General features: G+C 40.7%; 1 protein-coding gene across 2 annotated transcripts in view; it reads right to left on the minus strand.

Annotated features, from left to right (window-relative positions):
* rorca (RAR-related orphan receptor C a) overlaps positions 1-22,620 on the minus strand; it is a gene marked incomplete at its 5' end in the record, with an annotated part of 39,727 nt that overhangs the window by 13,811 nt on the left and 3,296 nt on the right. The window contains one exon of one of the 2 annotated variants that reach the window (XM_079506704.1): positions 791-1,167. The exons of the other annotated variant lie outside the window; for it this stretch is intronic. Coding sequence (XP_079362830.1) covers positions 791-797 — 7 coding nt within the window. Of the gene's footprint in view, positions 1-790; positions 1,168-22,620 lie in introns of those variants that run through there. 2 annotated transcript variants of the gene reach the window in all.

Genomic DNA, 22,620 nt, shown 5'->3' on the forward strand with positions numbered 1-22,620 from the left:
ACTGGACCAGTCTCCCTAACAATGACGGCCAAAATGATGATGCTGAAAACAACAACACAGTACGAAACTCACAGAATTACATCAAATGTACAAAACCCAGAGCTATCTGACACTATGAGAAGACTACAAACAAGCAGAACTAAACACGAAGACCAGTATTGCCTATTGCCTAATCCATTCCATAATGGTGATGATGCAACAACGTCAATATCTGCAGGCACAAAAAATGCTTATAAATTAAACTACCGGTATATATGTTTCTGTGTACTTTGACAGGTCTTAATCTCCACTCACTCACTCCCTCCCTCTGCGTTCAACTCTTACATAACTACAGTCGCTCACTGGTGTAATCATGTCATTACACCTCCTACCATAACCACACTGAAGAAGAGGCAAAACAAGGAATAAATGCACAATAATAATGCATTTTACAGTGTATGCATACTATGCAAACTAACACCTGACCATGACCTCTATATGCAAAGCATAAGGATGCGCGTAAACAAAATGAAAGCCTAATAATAAAATAACATAAAACAAAATACCATAGTAAAATAATGTTTCATGATTCGGGTTTTCTGTAAATAATATTAAAATGTACTTTGACTGTTACTTATAATGTGGGAAATTTAGCAGATAGAGGAATAAAATGAAAGCTGTGGCCTGGCCCGTGCATGCATGCTGTGCACTGTCATACGCACTTCGGTCTCACTTTGAAAGAAAGTCATGCTGTCCCTCCGAAATGGAAATAAAGAATCACATAATTTAAAACAATTCTTTGCAAACTCACCTCTCATGTTGTCGGCGGATGATTGCTGCTACTATCTTCGATGAATATTGAAAAGGACCTAAGCTTTTTAGCTCCAAAATGGAGCAGTCGGTAACTGTGAAAACAACAAATCCTCATATGTTTCTGAGCACTTGCAACGGCTGAAGAAAAGTATGAGCTAAAAAAAAAGAAAAAGGGAAAAAAAGAATAAGATTCCGTGTGGACTTTTCGTTTTTTTTTAATTCCGCGCAGTCTGAGTGTCTGTCGGTCTGTCTGCGTGGAAGAAGAAGAGAACAGGTATGTTATGCATAACCATAAAGCATGCTCTGCGTCTGGAAGCAATAAAATATCAAAGACTCCTCAGTGCTAGTGGACCTCTGCTCTCTGCCTTGCTTCGCTCCAACAGTAGGCTATAACCTAACCTATTTCGGCGCGTGGACTACACATGATCTCGCGCCAGTGGCCCGCCTCGTGCCCCTCGGCTGTTGCGCGCGCACACACTACGCCGTCGTCACTCGTCAGGCACGTAGCCGCCCTCCGCCGAGCGACAGTCAGGCAGGAGGAGTTTATCAGCAGAAAGTAACTCGCTCTGGGAAAGAAAGTGTGGCAGTGTGTCACAGAAAGACATGTCGTGGGAATTTATTCTTGCCGGCGCTCCCCCTCTCTCTTTTTTCTTTTCTTTTTTTGGTAGATAAAGACAAAACAATTTCCGTAAAAAGAGAGCAGATATACGCCCAGGAAGGATAATACAAAAAATAAAAAGAGAGAGAAAAATAATTCCACGAATATGTGATCCCAACAAAAATGCTTTGTGTTGCATTTCAGCAATTAACTGGCACACCCAGTATTCAGAAAAATAGAGTATATTATAGTATCTATATCAGAGATAAAATCTAATAAAATCTGACACCATCTGTCTCTTGTGGCTTTCTGTTGAGACATTATGTTTAATCTTAAAATCTTTGCCCAAATTGAAACGTTGGCTATAGCTAAGTTACATTACATAGTACATACCACATCTCATTTGGGTGGAATCATGATGGTGCAGCAACACATCTATTTAGTGTAAAACACAGTTTGATGGTGTCCAAACAGTCAAAATAGTCTACTTGTTTGCAGACTTTGCTAAACACAAGTTCACTATTATGTCATATGTGCAGTGTAGGGCAGACCTATAAATAATGTTTTGTGTGGTGGTGGTGGTGGTGGTGGGGAATGCTCCCTCAGTGCAAGTGAATGTAGTATGTGTTGTGTAATGCATTGTTTCTCAACCTTTTTTGTGTCAAGGACCCCAAATTGCCATGCATGCATTTGATTTGACCAAGGACCTCTATTTGATAAGATTTTGTTTCTGGGACCTCAATCCAAGAAGAATTTTACTGTTATATTTATTGGTCCAGATTGTACTATAGCACTGTTTCCCAATGCTTGTAGCTTGTAATGCTATTTTCACTAGTTTGGGTCTCTTTTGGGTCTCGACCTGAAAAGTTTGGGAACCACTAAAGACTTTTTACGTAATTGTACTTATTTGTAAATGTGATAATGGTGAAGTTTTCACCATGGGGTCTGGAATTGCACTGAGGGCCCCTGGGGTTCCCCAACGCCCCATACCCTACGTTAAGAACCAATAGTGAAGTGAACACAGGGCCTAACTCCTCCCCAGGCAATTTCCGGATTATAAAGGCAACTGTCAGCCGATAATATACTCTCTCTTTTGGCTTGTGTCCTCTGTAATCACTGTTGTAGCTGGTGGTGTTTAGTGTTACAGCTTTGATCTGACATGTTGGCTGAGCACATTGTGTGTTGGAAGTTGGAACCCCATTGTTGTCCTGCCCACCCACTTCTTTCCCCCCCATGTGTTAATAATGTCTCATAGCAGAGGTTGTTCACCTTACCTGTTTTGCTTTTCATGGATTTGTTATAGTTGCCTTTTTTGTTTTTCTTTCTTGACTGTTGTAAAAACTGGGTTGTTTACGATTTATTTGTATTTATTTATTTATAAATATTTTGTTTATTTTTTATTTCAGTGAAGAAGAGTGCATTATTGTTGACATAGGTTGGAAAATACATTGAGGGAGCCAAAACAAATCCTAATGAAAATAAACTGTTAATACCCGTGGGTAAGATGATGAGTGTATGATGTAACTTGCAGTTATGAAATGAGGAGGAGAGATTACAGTAAGTAGGTTAGTGGAGCGCAACACAGTCCAACAGGGCTCACACACGACACACCCTCTCCCTTTCTCTCTCCCCTCGCTTTATCTGTTCCTTTCACCCTCATCTCTCTCTCTCATTCTCTTTTTTCTATTGTTCCTCTTCTTAGCACAACTCATGGTCTCTCTATCTCCTTCTGATCTTGGTCACAACTAAAGAGCAGCATTGCATATTTGCATCGCATGGTATCCATTCCTTCTTTAGTGTTTCTCAGGAGTGTTGACAGTTTTATGACCACATCCCTGACAGCACCACCCAGACCAGACATGCTCTTTGTTGTACACCTCTCTTAACTGGCACTGCCTTTCTCTCGCAAGTACCCAGGCCACAACATTTCTTGTCTGCTACAAATTCTACAAAACCCATTAAAACTTGAGGAAAATGCCATACCACGTTGCTTCTTTCTGAATGCACACTTCTAAAATATTTTTCCATGCTGTAAACTTCCACTTCCTCCTATTTTCCAAACTTATCAGTCTGATGATTTCCTTCCTTATCCTGCCAAACCCCCTATCCTCCCGGCAATCATTCTTGGGTTACATTACACACTTGCCATCTCCAACCCCAGTGCTACATTACACGGTATAGTATACCTCTCCAGCATTCACATGCAACGTCACTGACCCCCTGACCTGGAATCTTATGTAACCACGGTGATGCCCAAATTAGAACACTGGGATGGAGAGAATGGAAATGGGAGGAGCTTCACAAACAGGCAGGCACGTATGCCCAGGCTGGCTTTCCAGATTAAGCCAGAGAGAATGAGTAGGGTGAGGGTAGCGATAGAAAGAGACAGAATCTAAACTTTAGATTCTGTCTCTTGTCTTACTCTTAATTTGAAAAATGCTGTTTTGTTGTAGTTTAGGTCAAGCTGTTTTCCTGTTTATCCTTTGTTTTGTTTTTTATTTTTATGTTTGGTTTTTGTTGTCTGTTTCATTATTTGGTGAAATGTTTTAACTTAACGTTAAAAAAAAGATGCTGTCTCTTTCTATCGCTACCCCCACCCTACTCATTTAGATTCTAAAGGAAGACATCAAGTACTGATTCAAGTCAAAACAGTAGTGAGAAAAGAGAAAGGGACTGCGTGCGTACCCAGACTAAATACAGTGGAAGAGGGCAGCAGAGAGAAGCAGTGATAGTCTATGGCTAGAACTGGCCCCTGCCTGTATGGCGGATAGAGCCCAGAATCCTGAGAGGATTATTTCAGCAGCTCTAGGTTCCATAATCCTCTTTCCTCTCCTCTCCCTCATCCTGCTAAACCCCCTATCCTCCCCTCTTTCAATGCAGACTAATCTCTCCCCCTGACTCCCTATGGGCCTGTAATCTGGTTTGTACCTACCTTTCACATCATGTGCAATGTTTACATCAATAGGTCAGTGTGCCAAACTACAGGACGCACCTACATAGTACATAGGCAGTAGGTACTCCTCCTTTAGTACTTTATCCTCATCATCACTCTCTCTTCCACAGCTCCACCTTATTTGTCAATCTCATTATTGTAAACATCAGTCATGTACAGGGAGAGGTTTAATGGGATAGGTACAATAGTTTAGTAGTGTATAATGGTTCAGTGTATATAATGTATAGGTACTGTTACAATCAGTTTCTATTCCGCAATAAATTATGTCACAAGTTAATGAACTAGATCCAATAGAGCTCCATGACTAGAGATAACGTGGGATTTCCTGTTTCCGCCTTTGCATTTTGTGTTGAGTTATTGTCTGCATTAAATAAAATGAACTGTTAACAAAAGCAGATATTGTGCAGGGTATAGCCGAATAGGATTCATATTATACAGTATATCATTTATTTTTACCAGTTTTTCTACCATTGCTGTCATGGCCGTACCTTTGTTTTAGACCTAGGCCTACATGATAATGGCAAAAGACATGATTACATTTTGATCATGTCATCACAACAAAACAGTATACGAAAGGTAACCCTGGATCTTTGACTATTCGGTTGTGGCTCTAATATCAACCGAACCGAATACCGAATATGCATTTTTGCTACTATTCGGCCGAATAGTTTCGGTGGCCGAATATTCGGTGCAACCCTAGTCTTCAAAGTATTTTTGCTGACCAGTGAGGAGATCTTGTATAGGAATCTTGTTCTTTGGTTGATCTTTTTGACTACATTGGTAGCCATTTTATCACAGTTTGCCTCCTTTCTTTTGATAATATTGTCACCCACTTTAACTGAGAATCCGTCTGCCTTGCTGAGATTACAATTTGATCCAAAGAGAATGGATTCAGTTTTTCCCAGGTGTTTGTTATTAGTGAGCCAGGTGGAGATTCTACCCAGTTCTGAGCTGAGGGCCTTTTCAACCATAATCATAACTAGTCAGATCTGGCTCAGAATAAGCTATATTATTTCAACTGGTGAAGACGGTACAAATCTGAAGGTCTGAATTGCGGTCTGCATCGTTTGGCTTTGTTGTTACCAAGCATAGTCTATTCCCTCTCTTATTTGGTCACTCTCCTTTTGACAAACCAAGGATAGCAAGTGTATAAGTAGCCCACTGCACGATTGTTCAGTGCTGTGAAGGTTGTGGACATTGAACAATAATGGTTGATGTTCAAAGCTTCCATTGTTGAAGCTGCGGCTTGTGAGCTGTGGTCAGAAGGTCATAGGGAAACAAACAGGAAAAGGGCGCATAGACCAGTATTGCTGAGGTGCTACTGACCTTGGTAAAGAAGTCTAAAGCCCTAACCACACCAGAGGGTCGCCATGCATCTCCTTGCAACATGCAACTACTTGCAACCATTATTCCCAATGGCACGTTGCAAGGAGTTGCATTGTTGTGGATTGTTTTGTTGCAAGGAGTTGCGAGGAGTTGCAGCTGGTGTGGTTTGGACCTAAGAGTGGAGAAAAGGTTGCACGCTCATAGCCACGATGCAGGATAATTGATTGAATACCAACGTTTCCTTCTTTTCTTCACTCTCAGAACGCATAGGTGACCTTGTGCAGAAAACAACTTACCGGGAGGAGGTCACTGAGGTTGCGACTGCACAGTGGAAAAGCCTCTGGAATTGATCCAGAAATTATGAAGGCTTTGGGTGTTGTTTTTTGCGTGAAAGTTTGGGACAGTAGCAAAAGGAGTGGCAGACTGGGGTGGTGGTTCCTCTTTTCAAAAAGGGGGACCAGAGCATATGTGCCAATTATAGCGCATCACATTACTCAGCTTGAGCCTTCCTGGGAAAGTCTACTCTACAAGAAGCTCATAGCCGGGCAGCCACAGGCTCAAAAGCTCAAGGAATAGAGTTTAATCTGTGATGTCATTTTTTCTATTCACTTGGTCATTAAGGTCCACAGAATGAGAGGCCTGCTCTGCCGGAAACACAGCAATTCTGAATCCATTCCACACATTCGTTTTGCACGAAAAACATGATGGCTATGGCTGTTTTTCGGCCAAGGAGTGTTTTTCGTGCAAAACTAATGCTTGGAATGGATTCAGAATCATGAATACCCCTTAGTTTGTCACATGCTACTTAAAGCATGATGAAATTTGGAAAAGTTTGCCTTATATTGGTTGTCTATGGTGTGGTATAAAAAAATGGCCATAACAATGTTTTCTGTGGACCTTGATGACCAAATGAATAAAAAAAACACAAATAAAAAGTATGTCATTACATCACAGGTCCTCTCAAATTTTGGGTGACTGGCTCCTCGAGAGACTCAGAGTAGAGCAAATTCCCCTTTACATGGAAATCTCCACGCTGGCCTTGGAATGCCTTTGGATCCCCCAGTTGGAGGTGGCTAAAGAGAGGCCTGGGAAAGAGAAGTCTGGGATGCTCTGCTGGGACTGTTACCTCTGTCACACAACTCTGGATAAGCCGAGTCGTGTCAATAATGAATCAATAATGATGGATGGATGGATGGATGGATATGGATAGAACTGGCAGAACTGAACTCGATTGGCAGTGCTTCGCTAGTCACATATTTACATATTTACACACCGTGGGTTTGACAAATATATTAGGATATACCGAAATCACACATGAGTGTTTTGCAAAAAATCAAAAAAATATCAACCTCGACCAAATCAAATTGTGACATGAAGATGTTTTCAGGGGAATTAATTGCAGAGACACCTTTAACCACGTTTTATCACAGATAAATAAACAATAAAGAAAGAAGAATGCAAGCAAGCTGTCGTGACATCTCGTATGAATTTGCCTTGGTATTCATTCTCAACCAGCAGAGATGACAGAGCTTATCACCTTCCTATTCATCATAATGAATGACGTATTCTGTCTGACGTATTACCAGATCATATGCAAATGATAAGCAGCCAATTAAATCTGACATTTAATCCTGGCAAACTCTGCCTACACAACATATATGTCTGATGTTGTCAAGGCACCACCTAGGCATACAGTATATTTACAGTTTTCATAGAAAAGAACAAAGGGTGTGCACTGTGCAGAGAGGCGTGAGATGGAATGTATCTGATGAAGAAATTTGATGTCCAATAAACAACAATGACAGATTGACTACGAATGCTGCGGACTGGATTAGATTATGCCAATCATGGCCGTGTAAGAATGTTATGAGGTTTACAGAATTAGTAGACAACACTAAATTAGAAAGTGCATAAGTAGAAAGTAGAAAATAAAGCAGATAAAGAATTAGTCTCTGTAGCATTCAAAGCTTGTGGAAGCAACTGGCTGCAGAGAGACTTATATAGAATAAGAAACATAAAGGAATTACATGCTTGATAAATACAACTTTAAACAAAAAAACAGTAGGATAAACTAAAAGTGGGAAGATCATGTTGCAAACAAGACCAAATCAACATCACACACATTGCAGGGTTTAATTTAATCTGTGTCTCAAGTCAATATTAAAACACACTAGTGATTAAGGTAATTTGGCGCCACGGTGCCCAAATTTGTACAACTTCCTGGTCTCAACTGCGCATGTTTCTTTCCTTCCATGGAGCACCATGGAGCAACATGGCGTCGCCCGTACCGTACGGTCTTCGCGTCTCGTCCTCTTTAGACAGTCCTTGAGTAAGTCAAGGAAGTGAGAAAGAGAGAATTTCATAGAAGCCAAAACTTCAAAAAAAGATCGGCATCGGCGGTTAATGCGATTTCGTACACGTTTCCGTTGTCTCCTATAGCCGTGTTATGCATCTTTGAAACATATCACCAACACTCAAGCGGTGCCGCGGCTCTCCGTGAATGGAGGGTATGTACATCTGCATCCCATGGAGGGCTTAATAACCGATCAGGGACCCTAGGGTAACGACGTGCAAACTTCAGAAAAGCTAACCGAGGGTTCCAAAAGGGGCTAGTGTTGGACCCAAGCGCAGACAAAGGCAGAGGACAGGCAGGTCGAATACAAGGGGGTTTATTAACCAAATCAGGATATCAAGAACATAGAAAAAGAACTGAAGAACTGAAAACACAAGGGCATACTTATAGACAAGGACTAACTAGACACAGGTGAACAACTGACAAATCAACACAGGGATTGGCTGGGGGACTAAGAGGACACATGTGGAAAACAAAGACTAAACACAAGGTTAGACAAGGCAGGTACAGAACTACAGGGGCATACAGGAAGTCACAAAACAATATATTACAATGTATTCAGACAGACAGCAATGAGTAAAACGCTCCCAAAAAATGTAGTCTCTGTGACACATCTAGGGGCCAATCTGCATTAAAATATTTTCCTAGAAGCTTTGTTATTGGTCGGGAAAAAAATGGTCGAAATGACTAACCAATCAGGAGCATTTTACCCAAAATAAATAAAAAAATATTATTGCTTATAGCAGCTTTAATAGCCAGATTGATATGGTCGCGAGTCACCGCAGTGGGGGCAGCCATGTTTGTTGTTTAACGCTGTCGAGTGACAAAACAAATGTTATTTGACATTGACCTTTAGCTAAGCCCCTCCCCAAACTGCTATGGTCCAATCACAGCTAAGCATAACATGGGTTAGTTAGACAAACCTCTCCACCAATAGTTTTCCTTGATAAAACTTTTTTTTTTTAAAGTCACGCACATATTTTTCCAGTACATACAGGGCAGACCTTGTTGACGGATTTGGAAGAGATTTTGAAGGTCTGGTTCCAAAAATGAACCAGTATTTAATGTGTAAATCCATGATATTTACATTGGAATGAATGAGCCTGGCTGGAAAGTGTCCAAGTGGGAGTGTCTAAGTGGGAGAGGGCGGGTCTTAGCTAAAGGTGCTATGAAGCCCTGAATTCATGGAGTTGTTTTGGTTTTTGTCGCATTCCTAAGCCAATACTTTAATGACCGCACTAGGAGAGTCTTTGAGTTTCTTTGAGTCTCCTACTGGATAGACTCTGCCGGTCTTTGAGTCTCCTACTGGATAGACTTTGCCGGTCATCAAATTATTGGCTTAGGAATGCGACAAAAACAAAAAAAATCGTGAGGTGTGTAATTGATAGAAGTGTAAGTAATCTTTTGGGTGAACTACTTTAAGATATTTGAAGGTGTAGCTTGTTATGTTTCTTTTTGTTCTTTGTCTTTTTATTTTTGTCCCCTTTTTAATGTATGTCATGTGGTGTTTGTTTTTGAAATATTGAAAAATCAATGAAAAACTTTGATTACAAAAAAAAATGCTTGAAGGTGTTGTGCAAGCTTTCTTCATTGTATGTCTTGGACGGAGGAAAGATCACATCCACTGATGCACTCGACTGTCCGCACAACCCTTTTGTATTGCCTTGTGGTTGAGGTCAGTACAGTTGCCACAATAATGTTAACAGTTTTTTTGTATGTATTTCTTGTGATGCACACAGTTTTCCCAATAGGCCTATATTAAACATTAAACAGTAAAATCCTCAGTATTTATGTATCCATTTGTAATGGTGCATAAGAGCAATGGAGCTGGAATGGTCTATTTGGGTTTATTAGTGTTTTGTACAATGTACACATATTGGTAGATTAACATGGAGGATTTGACTGTGTCGCATTATAACTGACTGGGCTGTTTTAGCATGGTGAAGCCATGGAGAATGAATTCACTGGTGCTGGCTTCAGTCTGTATGTATGTATGTATGTATGTATGTATGTATGGTGACTTTATGACAATTATTATTATTATAAGAAATTTGGTTTTGCTATTAAATATCTGCCAAATATCTTACCAATATTTGGCATTTTGCTTCTTTGGCATTTTGCTTCTTGTATGTACAACGAAATAAAGCTTATCGATTCTTGTTTCTTCTAACGTGCTAATCCCTTATGTGTGACTGTCCAGGGTAGAAACCTCGAAACGGCTACATACCATCATGTTGTGCAAACATTCGCTGACAGCTGAGAAGAAGTAAAGGGTCGTTCAGAGTTTGTTAAATATAATGAATCATGGCCAAGACTCAAAAGTGTCTTTCTTGTATGTTTTTTTCTTTACATGGACCTCCTCTGGATTTTCTCTTCAAATAGAATCTTTCTGCCTCGCTCAACATCAAAGAGGGGAGAGGGGAACACAAAGGCCAAGATGAAGAAGATCAATGGACAAGTGCAAGGAACTATGCACAGCATACAAATGGGGTTAAAAGGTCTCAATGTATACAGGGTGCATGTGCATGTACACATGTGTGTGTTTATTCCCACAAGCACGGGTTTGCATGTGATTTATCTTTGTGTTTTTGTGACATGTAAAACCTGTTTTACATATTTCTGCTGTCGGCCAGAGACCAAAATGGACTGACTTCCCTAGCTCATTGTTAAAGCTACTATAAGCAATAATATGTAAAAAATGTAATTACCTTTTTATTTTTTTATTTTTTTTGGTATTCAGACAGCCAGCAATGGGTAGAACGCTCCCCCAAAATAATTAGTCTCTGTGACACATCTAGGGGCCGCAATCTGCATTCAAAGATTTTCCTAGAAGCTTTGTCATTGGTCGATTTGCCGTTCTGCTTCCTGATTGGTTAATCATTGCGACCGGGTTTTTTTCGACCAATGACAAAGCTTCTAGGAACATCTTTCAATGCAGATTGCGGCCCCTAGATGTGTCACAGAGACTACATTTTTTGGGAGCGTTCTACTGGCTGTCTGAATACCAAAAAAATAAAAAGGTAATTAAAATGTTGACATATTATTGCTTATAGCAGCTTTAAGTAGATGGGTGTTCTTGATGGCACAGAGAACTTAAAACATTTCAACTACCAGCTGAATAATTATGTCGTTCCTCTTACAGTACGTTTTAACAGCGGGCAACAGCCAGACAAATTTTCCGGAAGTGCATTATTTGTCAATGAGACCCGGCAACTACTGGCGATAGAGGCGATAGCAGGCGAACAGGCGATGGTCGAAAAGTGGGCGGAGGAACGTCGGCCGAAAAGATAAAAATAATTCATCTTTTGGGCGACGTCGCCCGGCGATAGTGGGCGATTGGGCGATAGCCAATGAAATTCAAGCGACGCTCGCCGTTGGTCTCTGACAGTACGTTTTAACAGCGGGAGACCTTAGAGACCAACGGCGAGCGTCGCTTGAATTGAATTGGCTATCGCCCAATCGCCCACTATCGCCAGGCGACGTCGCCCAAAAGATGAATTATTTTTTTCTTTTCGGCCGACGTTTCTCCGCCCACTTCTCGCTATCGCCTCTATCGCCAGTAGTTGCCGGGTCCCATTGACAAATAATGTACTTCCGGAAAATTCGTCTGGCTGTCGCCCGGCTGTCGCCCGCACGTACTGTAAGGTGTCCCGCTGTTAAAACATACGCCCGCAATCACCCAGTATCGCCTGAAAAGCTGAATTATTTTGATCTTTTCGGGCGACGTTGCTCCGCCCACTTTTCGACCATCGCCTGCTATCGCCGGTAGTCGCCGGGTCCCATAGACAAATGCACTTCCGGAAAAATTCGTCTGGCTGTCGCCAGCTGTTCCTGCCATCTTACCATCATCTGTTGACCACTGCTGGTTAAGAAACAGGAGTCTGGACACAAGAGAAATCCGCTTATCGTATAGTGCAGTGGTTCTCAACCAGTGGTCTGGGGACCACCAGTGGTCCTTGAAAGCGTTCCAGGTGGTCCCCAGCTAAATGATGGAGAGTTGGTAACCAAATGGACCCATATGTTTTTTTGTTTTTGTTTTTTACAACTTTGTTTATTGGTATTTTCACAGAAGCATTCAAATCAGGAGTTGAAAATAATGGTTTAACAGCTTCTCTTAATAAACCCCACAAGTGTAATTTAGAAAATAGACACATTGAATTTTCGCCCCATATAGATGTTTAACTCTTGATAGTGTAAAATGAAACCAAATGGACCCTTACAGGTCGATTTGACACTCTCAAGAGTTAAATTATTGTTAAACATCTGCATTACTTAATTTACAAGACGTTTAGAGAAAGTAGAAGAATTGTCATTTTGATCAACATTTATCAACAGTTATCTCTCCTAAGGGTACCACATCAATACAGCATGGGACAAAATCAGCTCCAAGTTCCAACAACAATATGTTTTGGGTCTGAAAGGCTAAATGTCATCAAATGGTGGTCCGTGGCTCAAATGATGAATACATAATGGGGAAATGGTTGAAAACCACATATAGTGTATGTGCAGACAAGTAATAATCTCTTCAGGCCTCAGGGCAGCCTACGGTGATCATCCCTCTCAAGTTTAATGACAGCCCATAAATCAATGTTCAAGTTATTTCGTTTACAGGCAGACAAACAAATGCAGACATGCATGGTAAGGACTGCATCAGAAACAACAAAGTCAGCTGAACAGGAACCTAATACAACACTGTCAACACTACAAAACTAACCACAAGGCACAGACAGAGAATCAGTGAGAGAGATAGAAAACCTTGCCAAAGTCCCACCAATTTGAAGATGATACCGAAAGGAGATCTCCTCTTTCTGCTTGCTTCCATGACAACAGCAAAAAGGGGCCCCAGACCCCATGCCTTGAATGTAATGAATCACTGGCCCTGAAGTGCACATGCACATACTCACTCACTCCCTCACACGCGAGCACAGACATAAGCACACACGGACAGACACGTTGTAACACATGTGTATGTGCACATGCACACACACACACAGGGAGATATGCTTGTTTACACCAAGAGCGCAGATATTTTTCAACGGCTGGCTAAAAGAGAAGTTAATAGCATTCGTATCCATGACAGAGTACGGCAGTAGATAGGACCAGCTCCAGCTCTGACATGCTTGATTAATGATTACTGGTTATTAGCCACACCTGGTTTATAAGTGTGTGTGTGTGTGTGTGTGTGTGTGTGTGTGTGTGTGTGTGTGTGTGTGTGTGTGTGTGTGTGTGTGTGTGTGTGTGTGTGTGTTTGTGAGCGTGTGCATGCATGTGTGAGAGTGAGCAACAGAGAGCAAGAAACTGAGTCTACTATGAGTGTGCTATGCTTTAATACTGTAGGTCTGGGTTTCGGAGCACAGGGGGTGCTTGAATGAGACCATGTGTATAAGCCCAGACTCTGAACAAAAACATGTGATCCATTCAGTTTAGAGAAAGAGTGATGTTTTAAAGCAACAGATTGAGCACACATGGGGGCAGTCGGTGACACCTCTTCAGCCATAAGCTGGGAGAAAATACCTGCATAGAGTGTACATGTTGAATTTGGAAAATACTGGCCCTTGAAATGTACAGTGACGGCAACAGATGTCTAATCGGTCAAAAGTAAGAAAAGTCAAATTCCACACATGCTTGACAGATCTTAAATTATACTTGTGGTGGTTATGTGTACTTTAGCCTGTGGCAATGAGAATGGTTCAGAAAGCGCTTATTACCAAAATGGCTGTATAAGTAAGATGCAAGCTGCTATTTAATGTTGAATTATGTGGATGAAAAAGGTGGGGTTTACACAGGGGAGTAGCATGGCAACAAGGACTTGTTTATCTCTGATGAATCAGTGTGATATGCCATGTGTTACTAACCTACAGTATATATACACCAAAGCTTAGCCTTTACCCATACACACAAATGAACGCACAGATGAGCACACACACGCGCAGGCATGCATGTGTATTGTCTGCACGCACGCGCACGCGCACGCACGCACACGCACACGCACACACACATTGATTTAAAAATTGATTTTTCTTTTCCACAGTATGTAGAATGGGTACATTTCAAACTAAAGCACAAGTCAATACAAAAACTACTACTTTGTGGACGAAACCATGAAAAGCACAAGACTTGTTTACATCAGGGTCCACCATGTTCAATTCATCATAACAATTAAAGACGTTCAAATATACATATACGTTTTGTCAATTTCATATCATCTCTTTATTTTGACAGCCCAGATCTGCTCTCTGGCCTGGTGGCCTATATTACTGGAACTCCACCCATCCATGATCCAGGCATGTCCATCTATTTATCTATCCCTCCATTTTGTGCAGTATTCCGTTTCCTGAAACCCTCTCATGTTCAAGTGTACAGTTTCTACCAGCGACCTCTGACCTCCAGGCTTAAAGCATAGATTAGAAACTCTATGCACTCTGAACTCTGTGACAATTGAATTAGCCTTTGGGTTATCTTTATCTTGGAATCCCCATCCTTCTTTATCAGTGGCCTGCACTCTCATGCGAGTTCTGTGCATGCAGCCATGCAATGCAGTGAATTCTTTGAACCTTAAAAATGTACTGCCTTGACATTGACAAACAAGTACTGCCATGCTATGTTTCTTCTCTCACAGGAGGATATATGTAGACATAATGGTTAAATAGTACGCACTATTCACTATTCACTTTTTGGCGTTCCTTTCCCTCACTTTGTTGGAGCACGTCGTCGTTTGACTTTGTTGCTCACGTTTATCCCCATACTGGCATGGAGTGTTTTGATTAATAACCAAAGAGAGGGAAACAACGACCCCTGGTGTTAAGCTGTTATTGTAGAATGTAGATGTAGAGGGCTGCCTTACACTTACATAATCGACAGCGGGTCTTCTTTCTACAGCAGCTTGTCTCACAGTCTTGTCTCGAATGTAAATGAGATCACACAGAGTTCTGTAATTCTAACAACAACATCATAATTCTCTCATGTGTGTTTAGAACACACACAGAGTTCATTTTCTCTGTAGACCTGCATTAATAAGCTGAATTACAAAAAAGGAGCTAGCTCATTATGCAAATGGCCCTTGGTGGAAGGAGTCATAGGGTTTTGAAACTGTCCTCACATGGCTCTTTATTATTTCAGCTGATGTGATTGTATTAAATTACAACTCAAGCTGAGAGATCATTTAGTCTTTAACTCACTTTTTATTTATTCATCAAAACATACAGCATGTACCGTAATTTCACACACACAAGTCAAAAGGATGACACCAAAAGCCCAAAAGCTATTTCCATTGTGGTCCTATATGATGTTGTGACATGACATGAAGAGAAAATACACTGTATGTTGTAACCTTAACTGCTGTGCCACCTCTGGGCGACTGATTTTCCCCGCGGGATAATAAAGTTATCTATCTATCTATCAATCTATCTATCTATATATCTATCTATCGTATCTATCAATCTAATCAAAATGTCATTGTATGAGTGCCCACTACTGCCAAGATTGTCAGTGCACTTCCGTCGATGAATGAGGATATACTGAATAGACTATTCTAAACAGATGATCACTTGTTTGAGACATTGTAGACTGGAACCTTTGATCATACATTTAGATTAGATGTGTGCGTGTGCGTGTGCGTGTGCGTGCGTGCGTGCGTGCGTGCGTGCGACAGACAGACAGACAGACAGACAGACAGACAGACAGACAGACAGACAGACAGACAGACAGACAGACAGACAGACAGACAGACAGACAGACAGACAGGATGGGAGGTGAACAATATGTTTTGACCTACTTACAACTCCATCCAGAGAGGGAACTACACAACCATCCCTATATCATACACAGTCACATACTGTATATATCCATTAATGGTCATAAACATTGCCCTTCTTTGCCTGCTACAAAAGAGCAGCACTCCTGTCTCTGTGTTATACTTTACTATAGGTAATTAAATACTTTACTATAGGTAATTAAATACTTTATGGGTGGCCGATGGTCCTTGACATACTTGTGCTCTTTTTTTTATTACTACTATAATTGTCATCATTTAGAATTATTTTGTCTTTATTGTAATATATGCCTGTGTGAATAGTTGCCAATAGCAACAAGTAACAACAACTAACAAAGCAAGCACTGTGCAACCATAGATGTTAACAGTGAGGTACAATGCAGTCAGATTGCCTAAATGAGGAATTCAGCCACATAGTATATACAATTTCCTGCTCACAAACCCTCCAGTAAACATTATGGATGTGAGATTTAATGAAATCCAAGCCCGGATTCAATATACAGACAGATTAGATCTGAGTGACACTTTACTGTCTACTTCACCCGCCTCAGGATACATTATCTAAGAAACGACACACACACACACACACACACACACACACACACACACACACACACACACACACACACACACACACACACACACACACACACACACACACACACACACACACACACACACACACACACACACACACACACACACACACACACACACACACACACACACACACACACACACACGAGATTAGACCGTGTGGTTTCTTTACCTTGGGTCTGGGCCCCTGAATAGGGTCACAGGGCTACTTCTAGGGGGTATCCACATGATAAAAATAATAATGTGTTTTGGTCCAAGGGTGAAAGGCCACATTTCTTACCCAGATCTCAGGATGAGAAAGCATAAGTCACTCCAGGCTATAGATAACTCTGACAATTATAGTCCTCACAAACTGACTGACCTTACTCTCCAACATGAACACATTTAACGTGTGGAATTGAATTAGCAAGATGGCGCAGCGTGCAGGCTCACATTGTCCCGAACCTAACGTATACGCACTATATCTCGTGCTGTGTCGTGTCCCCTCTAAAGGTCACACTTAACTAAACACAGGATCTATCACGGCGAGCTTGGCACAAATAACGTAAGAATTGCTTACATTGAGCAGTGTGTTATATTCCCCATTACATAACAAATCATAAATAAGCAATTCTTAATTAGAGTGTGACCCTGACACAAACCAGGGGCGAACGGTATGAATAATACATGGAACCTTGTCGTCACACAAAAGCTTGGGTGACCGTGATAACGCTTTCTCCACTTTCAAAAGCACCCTGTATCATTGCCACAGTCTTAGATATAATATTTTCACGTTTCAGATTCTCTTGATTCACTGCTGAATTTGTAGGTAGACAGTGTTTGGCTTTTAAAACCTGCCGTTTTGGAGACATGTACAGAACCAAGGATGCAGGCTGAGAGGACAACAAAGATGCGCCTGTGGTGACATTCCACAGACCTTGTGATTGTTCCTCATCTTGTGATCACAACTTGTGATCAGTTTTGCTATCTGTAGCTAATAGCATTAAAATGAATGAAGCTCACATTACGCACGCACGCACGCACGCACGCGCACACGCACACGCACACACACACACACACAAAGAGTAATGTAAAGAATGTGCAATTTCATTTAAAATTGCACGCAAGTCATAGTTCTTTGTTAAAATAATTTTGTTAAATAGCTGTATATTCTGACAGAAATCAAGTGTTTGTTCAGTAACTCCCCCGTCTTTCCACCTCTTAAGTAAACACTAAACAGAACATGCATTTTCAGGTTGGGATACCAATTTGACCCTATCAAGAGAGAGAACTCAGACAGGATACAAGTGAAATTGGACGTGATGACACAAAGAAATGAGCAGACAAAATTGGACCTGGAGCATTATAAATGTAAGCTATGGGTCCTCTCTCCTGATTGATGAAATTGGCAACTTACCTAAACATGTATGTTCTGTTTATTAAAGAGAGACAGGGAGACCCCTGTTATTCAACAAACACTATATACAGAAATGAGAATTTGAATAACAAATGCATTCTTGATTCTAATCTGATGTATATCTTCACTCTGATATGTGAGAGTTTGTGGGGTTTCCTCTGCCCAGGTCCAATGCTTAACCCAATGCACAAATCAATTATGCCAGAAATGGCAGATAACACAATGTTAGTTCCATGTTCGATGGTTAGTGTGGAACAGACATACTGTAGATGTAGATCAGAGATAAAAGCTATGTTCAAATGTTAGAAACTGTTAAAATGCTGTCTGATATCAATGCAAAAGACGCATGCACGCATTCAGGCACGCACACATGCATGCAGGCAGCCAGGCTTAACTTGCACTCAAGCAACACTAAAGACACAATCTAAACTCAAAATCTAAATCAGGGGTGCACAAACGTTTTCAGAAATGACCCATCAGACTTTTTTTTATTTTTACCTAATATCGTATTTATTGATTTTTTTATAATTTCAAAGTGAGGAATAAAGCATTTGTGCAGTGATTTTTTTCTTTCTTTTTTCAGTGCAGTCAGGACAAACATGCAACACCTTTGTTACATATCAAAGCTTGTGCATGAAATGCATACATGTAACTCTGCCAGGCAGTAAATAAAGAATATATGATTATCTGCAAAAAAGATGTACATGTATACATCAAACATCATTGCCATTCTAATGTTGCTGTCCCTCAACCACAACTCTCCTAACCAGAGTTCACAACCCAATGTTTGTGCACCACTGATTCTGATGTGACTAAATCTAATGGACAGGCCAATGGAAATTTCCTCTAATGTCAATAGTAGGTCATATTATCATCATGGGCACTCTCCATTGCCATGCAGTGAATGGAGGGTGTGAACAAGTGGAAGAAATATAGGTCATGACTAGCATCAGAGATGCGTGAGAGATTAAGTAAGCTTCACAGTTACTTTTGAATCATTCATTACATGGCATTACATTAAAGTGGGTGACAATACTATAACAAGAAAGGACGAAATTACCTATTAATTTAGGTAATTAGGTTCCATACTGTAACCTTTCCTGTGATAAAATGGCTACCAATGTAATCAAAAAGGGCAACCAAAGAACAAGATTCCTGTACAGGATTTCCTCACTGGTCAACAAAAACACTTTTGAAGACCCTAACAGGAGCCCTCATACAAGGTTTCTTTGACTATGCATCCACCTCTTGGTACCACAGCACCTCAAAGGCCCTTCAAACAAGGCTCCAGACGTCCCAAAACAAACTGGTCAGGCTCCTACTTGGCCTCTCAGACTCTCAGAGGGTTGACAACATAATACAGCAGCTTGCAATGGGCCTGGACTTCAAGCTTCGCTACACTACTAAGATACTCATGTATCTTTAAAAAAATACTTCCTTAATGTCAACAAAGTCCATGATCACAACACCAGAGGGAGTTCCACAAACCCAGATTCAGTTCAAACAAGGGGTTAAACTCTTTTCGCTCCTATGCCACTAAAATGTCCTACCAATAGCCGTTAAGAAATGTGAATCCAGACTCCTTCAAAACCGCTCCAAAAGAGCTCTTACGGGCAGCTATAAAGTCCCCCTCCCCCCTATGTTTGAGGGGCGCTAGCCAATCCTATGCCCAGCTTTGAGTGTTTGTGTATAAACAAACATTGAAGACAAAAGTGTGTAGACACAAACATTGAAGACAAAAGTGTGTAAACACAAACATTGAAGTGAGAACGCAAATTGTGATTGGACGGAATAAGATGATGTATGATGATAAGAGCACCCCTCAATTCACATGGATGTGATGTTTCTATACTGTACATATTTTCCCTTATTTTCTAACCGTGTATATGGTTTCCTCTTTTTTGAGTGGTGTAAACCTACAACCTACCACCTACAACTGGCTTTTGTGTGCAGAAAAAAATGAGCATGGTTGCTATGTTCAAAATAATTTCTGACGTAATTAAATCACACCCGGGTGAACTGGATGACTGTAGCAACTATGCTAATTTTTTCTGCACAAAAAAAGCCAGTTGTGAAATCACATCCGGGTGTGATTTCATTACGTCAGACATTACGTCAGACCACAGCTGATCATGCTATATAAAACCTTACACCACTCAGTTCACACGGGTGTGATTTTTTTGCATAGAAGTGTATATCTTCCATGAATCATCTCCATGGTTACTTTTGCATCATTACATGGCTTAGATCATGAATGAATGATGAATTGAAAATGGGGGACCCTGATGTAAACAAGTCTTAGTGATTTTTCTGGTTTTATCCTCTTAGCAGATTTTGTCCTTTTGACCAGCTGTGCTTTCGTTGAACTCTACCCATTCTACAAACTGTTAATACAATTGTCAATCAATCAATAAGTTATGATGAGTCCAGGCATTGAGTTGACACAAGAAGATATATATATGTCCAAAACTTACTTTTCAGGATTCAAATTAAAAAAATCGCAAAAGTAGCAGATCTAGTATTGATGCTTTTGTGTTGATTGATTGAAGTATTTATGAACAGTTTGCAGAATTACAGTACATTTCAAGCACAACTCAATACAAAAACTGTTAACTGTGAGTGGACGACACCAGGCATAAAGCATTACACCGTTTTCAATTCATCATAACATTTAGAGACGTACAAATATACACTTCTACCAAAAACAGGACATCATCATAAAGGAGGTTAAAAAGGGGGAAAAACATACCGGTATACAGTAGGGGGAAAAAGGGGTGTGTAGAGACGATTTCCTATATTCCTATATATAGGCAGCTGTCAAAGGGCTTTGGTGTAAGCTTGTAGGAGGGAGTCTAGATGTATGCTTGAGCCTGGAGTATGTTGACCCAGGTACCTCTTTTTGTACTGGTGATGATGATTATATATTATCTTTACTGAACCGGCTCACTTCGTGGCGCTTCGAGTATATCTCCTAGACACTTCTTGAGGTCAATCTGGAACACTTCTGAGTAACTTCCTGAGCTTATCCTGGAATGCACTTTCTGATCGTCTGCGTCAGGTTTTATAGGGTAGCGTGACGTCGTGGCCCGACGTCACACCACTGACCGTTTCCGTGGTAACAGGGTGGGTGGGGGATTCAGATTTGACGGGGGCCAGTTTCGAATTGCAGCTGTCCGTAGGTGCCCTTTGAGAGCAGTTTTGAAGGAGTCAAGGGATTCACATGTCTTAATGACAGTTGGTAGGGCGTTCCACATATTTGTGGCATAGTCGCGATATTAATTTAGTCCCTTGTGACTCTTTAAGTATTAAGTATGATCAATTTACGATCAATCATTAATTTAAGAAAAAACAACACAAAAGGTTTAAATATGGAGGCGGTTTCTGCCCGACAGCAACAATATTAATTTACTACAGTACAGTAGATTGCAACAAAATAACAGTACTAATGGAAATGACCACCAAGTGGAGGTCAGAACTTAAGAAGAGTTGTAGACTTTGCTTTAATCAAGTATCTAAGCTGGCTGATTATAATCAAATACATTGATATTTCATGAAGATGTATATGGACTATTATGTGATTAGTGTAACTAACCATTTTGAAACACAGTCTTTTCACTATCTTTGAAACAACCGTAAGCTATGGTACCAGATGTCCCCAGAAGTGATTCCTTTAAGTCTGGTTGCCATAAAAGATTGTGATAGCATTGGTCTGCATGCCTGCCGACACTCAGACGGCCATTATCACACCCTGTGTTTACAGCCGAACAACTGTACCGTGTCTTATGTTTCATGCTAATTCGACACCTGTGAAGAATCCACAATGCAGTCACACTAGAGAAGGGCGTTGTAAGGGTATAAAGTTGAGTATAAACAAAGAAATGGACGCTTGTCCCAAAGATGTTTTGTATCTGGCATTAGGTTATCATCAGTACGATATCTCATTTTACTGTACAAGGTCACGGCAACCCAGGAGATGCAGATGCTGTTTCTCATCTTTTTTGACAATGTATAATGACATATAATGGATGAAGGGCTGAATAGGAAAGTGATGATATAACATGGTATTTATTTACAACCAACAGGATGTAGGAGACTGACAATAGATGGTACTTATTGTACTCACATAAAGAACGTCTTGTATACACACACATCCACATATAAGGTTGCAAGATCATGTCACCTCAGTGATTTTCCTAAACTCCTAATCCCATTTGATTCAAGTGTAGATCACTAAATGGACCTTGATTTAGTTTATAGCACACACATACTATGCTGACTGTAACTGGGGCTTGTGTGTGTATGCTATATGTGTGGAAATGATGTATGCGTGTGCTGTGCATACGTGCATGCATGCATGAGTGATTTAAAAATGATTGATGAAGACCATTTGTTCTCATGTTTAAGCTCTTGTATGAAACTTTCAACATCAGCAGTAAATGTTACAGGTCAATCACTCATGACTAATAATCATATTTGAACTGGGGACCCCCCACCCTGACAAGCACTTGGAATTGTAGGAGGTGAGGCGTTACATTTTGTTCAGTTTTTGACTCAGTTCCACAGATATTGTAAAAAATAGCCGCTCGTACAACACCTTGCATTGCGAGGCTCAGTCAGTAGATAAGAGATAAGATGCAAAATAAGGTAAGGTCTTGCGTGATCTGCTATGGATCAGTTGGAGCGTAATTTTCAATTACTCCAACCAACCAGAGCAGCTATATCACAGGCAACTGTCCTCCTGACACACTGACAGTCTGACACATATCTGATAGTAGGCTTACGACAAAAAGGCATCTATAAAACCTATGGAGGCTAACGTGTTGACAAAGTACAA

Source organism: Electrona antarctica (assembly GCF_951216825.1).
Source record: "Electrona antarctica genome assembly, chromosome: 7".
Taxonomy (NCBI): Eukaryota; Metazoa; Chordata; class Actinopteri; order Myctophiformes; family Myctophidae; genus Electrona; species Electrona antarctica.